The 11,929-nt window shown below is 49.6% G+C and overlaps 1 gene segment (V, D, J or C); it reads left to right on the plus strand.

Moving 5' to 3' along the window:
• Positions 1 to 590: 590 nt before the first annotated feature.
• Positions 591 to 11,929, plus strand: part of LOC102373252 — a 322,638-nt gene continuing 311,299 nt past the window's right edge. Inside the window, 2 exon segments of the C gene segment in view lie at positions 591 to 649; positions 1,004 to 1,295. Of these exon segments, the coding sequence occupies positions 607 to 649; positions 1,004 to 1,295 (335 nt within the window).

The following is an 11,929-nucleotide window of genomic DNA, read 5'->3' on the forward strand; positions in this document are numbered from 1 at the left end:
TCAACTCTCCATCTAGTCACTAGAGGGAGCTGAGGTCACATGCAGTAACAATGTGTTACACTCAGAGGCCTGATCCCATGCTTAGGAATAAACTGTTCGTAAATGCAAATTTATTAGATGGATTTTATTTTATTTTCCTTCAGAGCCTTTGCCTCTGTCAAAGAAAAGAGCCAGACAACAGCACTTACACATGCAGAGAGAGAGAGAGAGAGAGAGTGTGTGTCCAATATTTATGAATATTAATACTGGATGCTTTACTAGATATAACTTGCAATGGGCTATACACATGCTACAGGCCAGCTATTTGAATCACACATGCAGCCATGTGAGGCTTGTATTGCTGCGGCCAATACAAGTGCTTTGAACCTAGCTCCCCTCCCTGCTCTCACGGTTCAAGAGTCCCTTCTAGTCACACTCTTCTCCTGTTTAATATCCTTGCTTGGCTTCCCTCCCCACCCATATAGAAATGTCTCCCCACCCCTTATCTCTCTCTCTTTCTCTCATCATTTCCTGTCCTCCAGGCAGGAGCTGCAACATCAGGCAGAGGCTCAGGCTGACTCATTCAAGACTTGGGCACAGAGATCCTGGGCAAAGCTCCCCCCCTCAATGGTTCCCTGCTGGCTCTTCCTCATCCTCCTGCCCGCCATGGGTAAGTGAACCCTGCTTTTATCTGCCCAGGGAGGCAAAAGGCTCTGAGTGAATCTGCAGGTCAGACTGTTCTTTGCAGAGGCAGCACAGGTGGCACAGACCTGTTCCACTAGCTTCCCCTGCACCCCCAGGGCCCAGCCCCTCTTGGGTTGTGTCCAGTCTTTGATTTTCCAAGGCAGTGAGAAGTAGAGGAGGCCTGGGGGTTTCTCCATCCCCTTTGGGATGGTTCTGAAGCCTTGTGTGTCCTCCGGCTTTTGGAGGTCTTTCCTCATCCCCAGCCCAAACTTCTCTGCAGTGACATGTCCCAGCATGTCCCACTGAACACTCCTCTTCCACCATGTCCCTTTCCCCACAGGATGTGCTGTCCACCAGTCCCTGTACGCCGTGGTCCGGGAGCGAGAACCGGTGAAGCTGACCTGCTCCCAGGAGAAGACGCAGATGGAGTACATGTACTGGTACAAGCAGGCAACAGGGGAGCCTGCAGGTCTGCAGATGGTGGCATTCTCCATTGACGAGAACAGCGTGGATATGGAGAAGGATTTCCAGGGTCACTTCAAAAGCAACAGGAACCAGAGCTCTCAACTGTCTCTGTCCGCTGACAGTGCCTGGCTGAATGACTCAGGCACCTATTATTGTGCTAAGCAAAAGCACACACTGACTCAGCTGCTGGAAGAGCCCAGCACAAAACTCTCCACAAGAAGCAGGGAACACACTCTCTGTTAGCCTGCCCCTCCCCACACCTGCAGCCATGCACCACATGGCTCTCCCCTTCTGCTCAGGGAGCACTTCTCTGTGTTCCTGACTTTACGCTGCCTCCAACCCTTCATTTTGCTCTTTAACCCTGCCTCCTCCTCTCAGTGCTCCTTATCTCTTATTTGTGCCTTCTGATGGATCTCATCCTCCATCCTCCCACTGATCCTTTTCTGCTCCCTCTTGTCTCTCTCTACCCTCCTCAGTTCCTTCTGCTTTCCTTTCCCTCTACAGAGCTCTCTGCCCTAAGGTCTTTCTCTGACTTTCCACCTGCCCTCTTCCTCTCCTCACGCTCACTCCTTCCTTCTCCCTCCTGCCAGTTGTGACCTGCCCCTCTTTCTCTATTCCCACTCATGCTGAGAGATGCAGTGGCAACCATGTTTGACCTGGTGAGGGAACATCTTTCCCCTGTGCCCTTCTTGCTGTGGCTCCTCTCCATCCAATGTCTTGCTCACTCTGCCTCTTCTCTTCCATTTCACTTTGTCTCTCCTGTGTCTCCTTGCACATTTCCCTCCTGCAGAGCAGCTGGGGATGAGAAGTCCTGAAAACTGACCCTACATGTCCCTCAGGGCTTAAGTTCCACACTTTCATAGTTCTTAGGCTTGGAAGGGACCTAAACAGATCATCAGGTCCGACCCCCTGCCCTGGGCAGGAACGGGTGCTGCAGTCATATCACCCCAGCTGGATCATATCACTCCAGCCAAATATCTGTCCAACCTCCTCTTGAAGACCTCCAAGGTAGGAGAGAGCACCACCTCACTTGGGAGCCCGTTCCAGAGCCAGGCAGCCCTAACTGTGAAGTAACTTTTCCTGATGTCCAGCCTGAACCATCTCTCTAATGATTTGTGGCCATTATTCCTAGTAACCCCAGGTGGTGCCCGGGGGAACAGAGCCTCCCCCAATTCTCGCTGGTTCCCTCTGGTGAGTTTGTAAATGGCCACCAGATCCCCTCACAGCCTTCTCTTGTGGAGACTGAATAGATTCAGGCCCTTTAGCCTCTCCTTGTTGGGCCTGCCCCGCTGCCCCTTGACCATACAAGTGGTCCTCCTCTGGGCCCTCTCAAGGTTAGCCACATCCCTCTTGAAGTGGAGCACCCAGAACTGGATGCAGTATTCCAACTGTGGTCTGACCAATGCCGCATAGAGGGGTAGGATCACCTCCCTGGACCTGCTTGTGATGCATCTGTGGATGCACAACAAGGTGTGGTTAGCCTTGCTGACTGCTTCCTCGCATTGGTGGCTCATGTTCATCCTGGAGTCAACAATGACTCCAAGATCCCTTTCTACCACCATGTTGACAAGAAGGGTGTTTCCCATCCTATAGGTGTGTTTCTGGTTCCTTCTCCTGAGATGCAGCACCTTGCACTTGTCTGCATTGAACTCCATCCTATTCTCATCCGCCCACCTCTGTAACCTGTCTAGATCCAGCTGGATTCTGTCCTTCCCCTCCAGCGTGCCCACCTCGCCACAACTTGGTGTTGTCAGAGAACTTGGACAGCGTGCATTCCATACCCAAATCTAGATCACTGATAAAGATGTTAAACAGCACATGCCCCAGGACTGAGCCCTGGGGGACTCCACTGTCCACATCCCTCCAGGACGAAAATCACCTGTCCACCACTACTGTCTGGGTGCGACCCTCTAGCCAATTTGCCACCCATCTGACTGAGTAGGCATCAATGCCACAGTCACCTAGTTTTTTTAAGAGAATGTGGTGTGAAACAGTGTCAAAGGCCTTCTTAAAGTCCAGGAAGATGACATCCACCCTGACACTTTCATCCAAGGACTTTGTGACCTGATCATAAAAAGAAACCAGCTTAGTCAGGCAGGACCTGCCCTCAATGAACCCATGTTGGTTAACCCTGAACATTATCTCCCTTGCTAGGCCCTTACAGATGTGTTCCTTGATAATTTTCTCAAAGGTCTTCCCAAGGACCGAGGTAAGACTGACTGGTCTGTAATTTCTTGGGTCCTCCTTCCTCCCCTTTTTGTAAATGGGGACCACATTGGCTTCTTTTCTAATTCTCTGGTAAAGTAAAGGCACCATTCCTGGGTGGGCTCGAACCACCAACCTTTCAGTTAACAGCCAAACGCACTAACCAATTACGCCACAGAGACCACTGATGAGCCTACTTTGACAGAAGAAACCCTTTGTGACTCTGGGGCAACCAGTTCATAGTGCCGAATAGCCACAAATATATAACATCCAGCACCTGCCTTTCCTGAGTGGCTTTTGATCTGGCAGGCTGCAACTGTTGGGGCCCTGCTCAAGGTCCCCCCATGCTGATTTCTTTAGGTGAAAAGCACCTAACTCCTTCACCAGCCTTAACTAGACATAATGGAGGCCAGTGCCTCTGTGTGTCAGGTCCAAGGCCAATCCCTGAGAGTCACTGGGAAGACAGTGGGCCTCTGGGTGTTTGGCCACACTCAACAATGTGGCCCATTGACCTCGTAAAAAGTGGTGAGAGGATGCTTTCCAGTGGAAGTCACAGTGAGGGGGCTAGTATCCCTGGGTTATGCCATTCCCATAAGGAAGAACAATAGGAAGTGAAGGACAGTGAAAGGCAGTCAAGAATCCCTGTTTAAACAGGCCTTTCCTATGAGCTTCCACTCCCGCCTTGGTTCTCTCTTCGAACCCAATGCCCAAAACCACTGGATGTCAGAGTGGTTGGACTGGCTGGCTGAAAGTCCTCAATGCTCCTCTCCAGCATCAGAGGATGAGGTCTAGGGGTGGACTGGATTCAAAGATTACAGAACAATGTTTTGAGTTACAACGTTTCACACTTACAACATTTATAAATTGACACCCTGTTTCAACTTTCTGACCTCAGTTTTGACTTTGCAACACTTGATCTGATGCCACGCCAGCAAACAAGTTTGCTGCGTCACCCGTCTCCCTGGAGAACACCTGTCCAAACTTCCTTGGACACTTTCTTTAAGAAAGCAGACAGGACTCCAGAAAAACCTGAAGCCAAGACTCCTGAAAAGACTCCAGCCAAGAACCCTTCAAAAAGTCCAGCAAAGTCACTTCAAAGAAGTCCTTCCAAATCAATATGATTTCGATTTACAATATAAATACATTAATGTAGCCATATTACTCATCTGTAATAGATTGAGTACAAAATGTTGGGTTATTTTTGGTGAAAATAGGGTATTAGGCCTTGGTTCAGGAACCAATCCCCCATTTATAACACCCTTTCTTATGGGAAACGTGTTCTGAGTTCAACTTAAGACGCTGTTTTCAGGAACTAACTGTGTCGTAAGTCCAATGACTGCCTGTATATGGTTGGAAAGGACCATGATGACAGTGCCCCCCATCTTCCTCAATGACATAGGTCCTGGAAGATAGCTGAACTGATTCCTGTATATACTGGAGCTAAGCCCGAAATGTTTTTGAGAGCCCCTGCTTCAGAGACCCTTCTGGAGGAACACATCCCAGCACCAGGACTCAAAAGCCACTGGCCACTGAGGAATTAGTCAGTTCTCCTGCATGCAAAGAGCCCTTCCAATGCCAGAGGCAAAGGAAGTGTTGCCATGGGGTGCAGTTTCCATTACACAAGACTTCACTTCACACAGTCTGCTTCATCCACTTAAGCACACAGAACCCTTCTGCATTCTCCCCATGTGTCCTCACCCTTGTTTTCCAGACCCCTCTCATCACCTCTGCAGCCAGTTGCTATAGGGAGTTGTGGTCACACACACACACTCCCCACTATATGTTACATCCCTGACCCCATCCCATGGGAACTTTGCCCTTTGTCCACAAAACAGACAAAGAAGCAGAGAAAATGAGAGAGAGAAAGTATAATCATACTGCATGTTGATTCTGTGTGCCCATCCATCCATCCATCCATCTATCCACACATGGTCATTGCAGCCGCATCTACATGAAACAGTGACTCTGCAGTAACAACACTAGTACTTGCATACCCAAGTACTAAATAACCATGCTGTAACTGGCATTACTAAGCAGTATTGTCCCTGTATAACTTCCTGGTGACACTGATTGCGCAGTGGCTTGTTACTATTGCTCAGTAGCTCGTTACTACTGTGCAGTAGTGTTGCATCACGGTTCATGCCCTGCAATGCTACTGTGTAGTAGTAATAAGCTACTACACAGTAGTAACAAGCTACTGTGCAGTAAGCATCTCGGTAGATGTGGCCTGTGCGCATGACCCATCACTCCCTGATGCCCCTGGCCCCACCATCCATGTGCCTCAATCTGAGCCTCTCCCCTAGAGGCAGGAGTCCCTGTCCATTCCCAGGGTCTGCGTCTTGACAAGTGGGTGCATGTGACCTCTCCTTAGGGGGCTTCCCCACCCCAGTCACTCAGGAGACAGACATGTTGCTTTGTGAGGGGTGGGAAGGTATCATCCCAAAGGAAGGCCCCAAGTGCTAGCAACTCCTTCCCCTGCTACCCTTGAGGCAGATCTCAGGGAGGCCGTGGCAGCCTGGGGTCTCCTCTGCACTTACACTTCAGGGTCCTCCTCCTCTTCCTCCTTCTGGATAGTGGGTTTCCCCTTCCCCTTCCACTGCCTATGAAGTGCAGCAAGAAGCAGACCTAGCACAGAGCAAACAGGATGAGGGGTATTTCCTCCTCTCTGTGCTGCTCCTCTGTGGGCCAGGTATGGGCTGAGTGAGCAAAGGTGCATGTGGGGCAAGCAAACCCCAAATGCCGGGCTAAGGGGACACATTTCCACCAGTGAAACTTAGGGGTGATGGGATCTCTGGAGGCTCCTTGTCAAAGATACAGAAGAGACTGAGAATCACTGGGATGCAGAGCACATACATATAACTATTCCCCCACCACTGCCTGGCTGCTTTGTCAAATCAGTTCCCACGGGGGACACCCTCCATGCAGGTCCTGTCAGCTCTGTACATGGGGAATTCCAGCTCCCCTCTGCAGCCTCCTTTGGGGAATCCTCTTGGTTTGCCCTGGGGAAGGGAATGCCTTCCTTCCCCTTTTCCGCAGTCTCCCAATGTTCTTTCTTATTGTCTCCCCTCTCCCCCTCCCCACATTTTGACTTCCTCCAGGCTCCTTCCTGCCTTTCTCTCTCTCTTCTCCCCTTTTCTTCCTCTGTTTTCTTTCCTGAGTCAGATGCCTCTCATTCTGTCACTTTGCTTCCTCTTTTACCCCAAGGGGGGAACTCAGCTGAACTGGAGCTGCCACATTTTCTCATTGGCTTCCCAGGAACTTGCTACCCTACAGTATGCTTTTAAACCCAACACATGTAACTGGTTGCACCAGTACCAGCAGTTGGGAGAGAAAGAGCTGGAGGTGCTCTTCTCCTCTGGAGGAGATAGACCCAGGAACAACTACACAGCTAAACCCATGAGTGCTATAAGGAGCAAAGGTGTAGGTTTTAGCCGTGTTGGTCTAAGGACATAGGCAGACAAGGTTCCTTGGGTGAATTTGATATCTCTTATTAGACCAACCCAAATAAGGAGCAAAGAGAGTTGGACTCTAACCTGGAACAGCCTTTCTCTGTCAGACTTAGTCACGTATTGCTCTGCCTGCAGCACTGAACAGTGATACAGAGCCCTCAGCCCGCCAGCAGGAAACCAGGGGCAGGGGCAGGGAGGGGGAAGAGGAAGCTATTTACCCCTGAGTCTCTGAATCCTCTTGCAGAGCACAACATGTCAAGGCAAATGCTCCAGAACACAAAGAGGCATCTGCCAGAGGGATGCAAAGAGACTCTGCTGGATCACAGACTGGATCAAGTCCCAGCTGTGTAACTCTGGCTCTAGTAGTAACAGTGAGAGAACTACTACTGTTTGGGGGAGGCAGGATTTCATTCATCTGCCCTTGAGATTCCTCCTGCCCCAAGGGATCTCAGCCAGGCACCAGAAACCCCCAGGCAGTGGGGAAGGCACCAGTCCCCACTCAGAAGGGTCACAAGGTATGGCCTCCAGGGCAGAGGGACCCACCAGACAGACCCCCTAGTGCTAACAAGGATATCATTTTCCTGCCCCCCCGCAGCCCACCGTCACACGGTTCTTTCCCCTCTGCACACGCTGCTCCTCCTCCCTCCGGCTCCCCACATACAAAGCACACCTGCACTCCACAGTCCCTAGAGGGAGACCTGGTCACGCTCAACAACTGGTGTGTCACAACCCCAAGGCTGGGGTTTGCCTTTCCCCTCCCACTCCCCTGCAGCGCAGGGGGAAGGAAACCCAGCGTAAGGAGGAGACAGAGCAGAGACAGCTGCCAGGATGTGGAGATGTCTCCTCCTCTCTGTTCTGCTCCTTTGGGGACCAGGTACAGTGTGTGTGAGCAGGGGAAGGTATGAGTCAGGCAGGCCCCAAATGCCAAGCTGAGGGGGTAGGTTCCCACCAGTGAGACTGAGGACAAGGCTGTCCCTGGGGGCCACAGCTCACCTGCTCTGAGACCTGGGGAGGGACAAAGACTCAGCATGGAGATGTGGCGGAACGGTGGGCAGGATAATAAAAGTGCTCCCTACAGTGTCAGTGTGTGTGACAGGATGCTCTTGTACACTCTGTACAGTCATTCATTCCTTATATAAGTCAAATCTCAGTGAAAAAAACTCCACTGAGATTCTTTTTTTTTTTCACATGGGGAAGGTCACTGCCTACTTTTCCTCTTCCTTCCCATAGCCAATATCTTTTCTTCCATTCCATTCCTACCCCCACTCCATTTCTCTCTCTCTCTCTTACTATTTATATATCAGCACAGCGTGAGTCTGCCATATTGTTTTCCATGTCCCCCCAGGTGTGGGTTCAGACAAGGTGGAGCAGCCACCCTTCTTCACGGGGGTCCTAGGAGAGTTACCTACTCTGCACTGCACACTAAAGGATGAAGCATTCCCTTATATGTATTGGTACCGGCAGCAGGGCAGCAAGGAGCTGGAGGCACTCTTCTACTCTGCAACAGGATCATCAGTGACCAGCTACACAACTGAGCCCATGACTGCTCACAGAACAAAAAACACCTGGACTCTGACATTGAACAGCCCTTCACAGACAGACTCAGCCCTGTATTATTGTGCCTGCAGTAAAGCACAGTGACACAGAGCCCTGAGCCAGCCAGCACAAAACCAGACAGGGACAGGAAGGAGGCAGGGGAGCTGTGGCTGACTTCAAACAGCAGTGGGATGTGCTAAAAGCTGGAGCAGTCTGGGTACTTCACTTAAGCAGGGGTACAGTGGAGAAGAGCCACAACCACGCACACTTACAGACTCTAAGCATCCAACCCTTCACACCAGGATTCAGCCCCTCAGACATCATAAGGAAGAGAAAGATCCTGAGGCAAAGAAAATATTGGACTCCCTCTCTTGGCCTTGTTCTTCCTGAGCTCTCAGAGAGCGTGGGGTTCTGCTCACAGTTTGCTTCACTCAGAGCACAAGAAACTGGCAGGTGAAAGTCTCCCCTCAGTGCTTCTCTCTAGGAGCTCATCCTCTCTGACCTGCGTCCACGTGACAAAGGTCACATCCTTGCTTGCCAGTACCCCAGCCCAACCCAGCCTTCCTGCCAGTTGCTGGGGGAGCCTGGGCACCTGGGTGCACTAGAGCTGCTTTTCCCAGCAAGGGGATGGGGATATTGGATCTTCAGGACAGGTGTGTCAAACATATGGGCTGCAAGCCGGATCCACTGTGCAACTGGAAGTAGCAGGGCATGGTCAGGGGGACTGGCCTGCTGCAGAATCTGGGGCCCTTGGTCCCAGGGGGATATGGTGATCATCAGTAAGAAGGCAAATGAGGGCTGATAAACCCCCATCACCCGCCAGCTGCTTTGCCCATTGCTGCCACTATGGTCCTGCCTCCCAAACTCCTGGTCCCACTCTCAACCCACACTATCCATTGCACAGAATATCTGAAACATCCTCCCCCTGCCCAGTTTATACCCACCTAATTCTCTCCTCTCATGGCTTCCCCTTGCCCACAGGACACACCTGCAGCCTCCTTACCTCCTTTCCCCTGCCCTCTCCCATCAGCTCTGCAGACAGTGGGAAGAGGAAGACCTGTTCACACCCACTGACCGAAGCCCAAGCCCAAGCCCTGAGGTAGTTAGCTGTGGTTGGTAGTTAGCTGAAAGTAGGGCTGCTTTTCTGGATAGAATTAGTTTGCTTTCCTGATCCCTTTGCTCTCTGTGAACAAATAAGACAGATGTGTACACAAGCCGACAGCAGCACTCACCCACTTGCTGTGTCAGTGAATGAATGATAAATACTAATAAAATAAGAAAATGGCAGTCTCTCCAAGCCCCAAGATCCCAAAACATGCATCTAGATTGTTCCTGTAGTGATTATTAAAATGCTGTTACATGAAGGACTGGGCTTCTCTCCTGGTAGGTACAGGAGGTAACTATTCTACCTAGATAGCACTCCAGGGAACTTGGTTGAATATTGGGCTCATTTTTGGCCACCACACTTCAAAAAGATATAAAAGTTGGAGAGAATGCAGAACAGAACAACAAAAATAAATGTAAATTTGAGCTAGGTTGCAGATAAGGGAAGCCTGAAAGAAATGGGCTTTGTTTATAATAGGATATCAGAAGACCACATGGGGACAGGAGTTTTCCAGTATATAAATTATTCTCCCTGTCACAGGAGTGAGAGAAGCAGAAATTGGCTTAATTTTCCATGAAGATGATTTGCACGGTATTAAAAAAAAATTCTTATCAAGAAGTTGAGCGAAGCACTGGAGAGACTACCTGGGGAGACTGTGGAATCTCCCTCATTGGAGGTTTTTAAGGGCAGATTAGGCAAACATCAGTTAGGGATGGTTGAGGTTGTCTTGATTTTGGCTCAATGCAGGGGATTGGACTTGATGACCTCCTGAGGTCCCTTCCAGCCTGACAATTGTATGAATCAGTGATTTTTGAAGGGAAGTAAAGGGAGATTTCCAAAGGAAAGGGAAAAAGAGATGGGAAGGGGAGACTTCAAGGACAGTAAACAAAGATCGCCAGCGATAAGTGTGTCTGTGTTAAAAAAAAACAGTATTTAAGGAAAAGTTTCACTGAAACTAGAGCAATGTAAAAAAAAATTGAGAAATTAGAAGCTAATGGGCTAAACAGCTGGGTGGAGGTGGTTGTGTCTTGATTGAACTTGCTCTGAAAGAAGCCCAGGATTAAAAAAAAAGAAAACAAAACAAAACCAGAATCTGATGTACCTTCTAGCAAAAAAAGGGAAACCCTTTCAGTGTCCTTATAGGTTACCACTAACAGTGCAGTCTGCTCAGCACCTGGCTCCATATTAGGTACACAATGAAGGAATAACTTCACCCACTATCCCAGGATGGAGTGGAGTTGAGATCCAGGAAATACAGTGAACACCCCTGCTTCTCCTGTAAGAAAGGCCAATGGATTTTTAATAACAGCACATGCTCAGGACATCAATTGTATCAGGGGATCTTTGTATCATGTATGCCACACAAACAGTACCCACATTTTCCCTTCCCCAGAACAGGGGGAGGAGTTCTTACCTCCTCACCACTTCCTGTCACCATTTTAAAAACTCAGGGTGGAAAAACGAGAAAGGAATAAAATCCACTTGCAAGAATGCTGCGAGTCCTGTTGCTTCTGTTGCCTGGTAAGAATCGAGTCCGTTTCCTCTGCGCCCCATGGAGAACAGAATCCAGCCAGGAAGAGCACAGCTTCCCTACTTTGACACCCAGCCCAGGAGATTGATGGGAATGTTTCTGCCCTTCTGGGTAACCTTGAAACAAGGGAGAGGTCAACAGACTCACTGGTATTTGAAGAAGGATCAGTGTCAGCACTTGAGGGCAGAGGCATGAGGAACAGATTAACAATGGAAGCAGATGAATGTAACAACATACATGCAGCTCAGCCACACTGCTGGTACCTAACACATAGGTCATTCATTAGAAACTTGCTTTCAGGGAGGAAAAAGGATTGTTTCAGATGACCTAACTGGGAGTAAATTGGGTAAAAATCTATAGTAGGGAAAATAGGAGAAACCATGAGTACCTCCTGGCAAGGAGGAAATGTTAGATTTTGCAATCATCCCCCAAGGGAACCAGCAAAAGCATTATGGACTTTGTACTTGGAAAGTCAGTTGGGGGGTGCCATGAAAGTTTTGCCATAAGGAATAGTCTTCTATTACCTGGAAGAGGAGAAGCAATTAGGACCTGACTGAATCGGACTTTGGCATCTCCCATTGTTTCTGCTTTTCTCACTCACACAGGTTCTGGGCTGGGAGTCCTCATCACTCAGGTACCAAAATCAGCAACCCAGAGACTGGGAGGAGCCATGAAGCTTACCTGCTACCAGAATGACAGCACCTATACCTACATGTACTGGTACAAACAACACCAGGGAGAAGGTCTGGAGTGCAGATGGGTCAAAAGCCAATTATGAGGAGGGCTATAAGAAGCAGATGCTGATAGCTAAGAGAAACAGCTCCAAGGCTTTCACCATGAATTTTACAGAGCTTGAAGCACAGGATTCAGCCAGCTACTTCTGTGCTGCCAGTGACTACACAGTGCTGTGATGACATGTGCTGCTTAATCAAAAACCTCCTCCCCCACACCCTCAAACATGATGATAACAGGAGG

This window comes from Alligator sinensis, unplaced genomic scaffold, assembly GCF_000455745.1.
Source record: "Alligator sinensis unplaced genomic scaffold, ASM45574v1 scaffold653_1, whole genome shotgun sequence".
Classification (NCBI taxonomy): domain Eukaryota; kingdom Metazoa; phylum Chordata; order Crocodylia; family Alligatoridae; genus Alligator; species Alligator sinensis.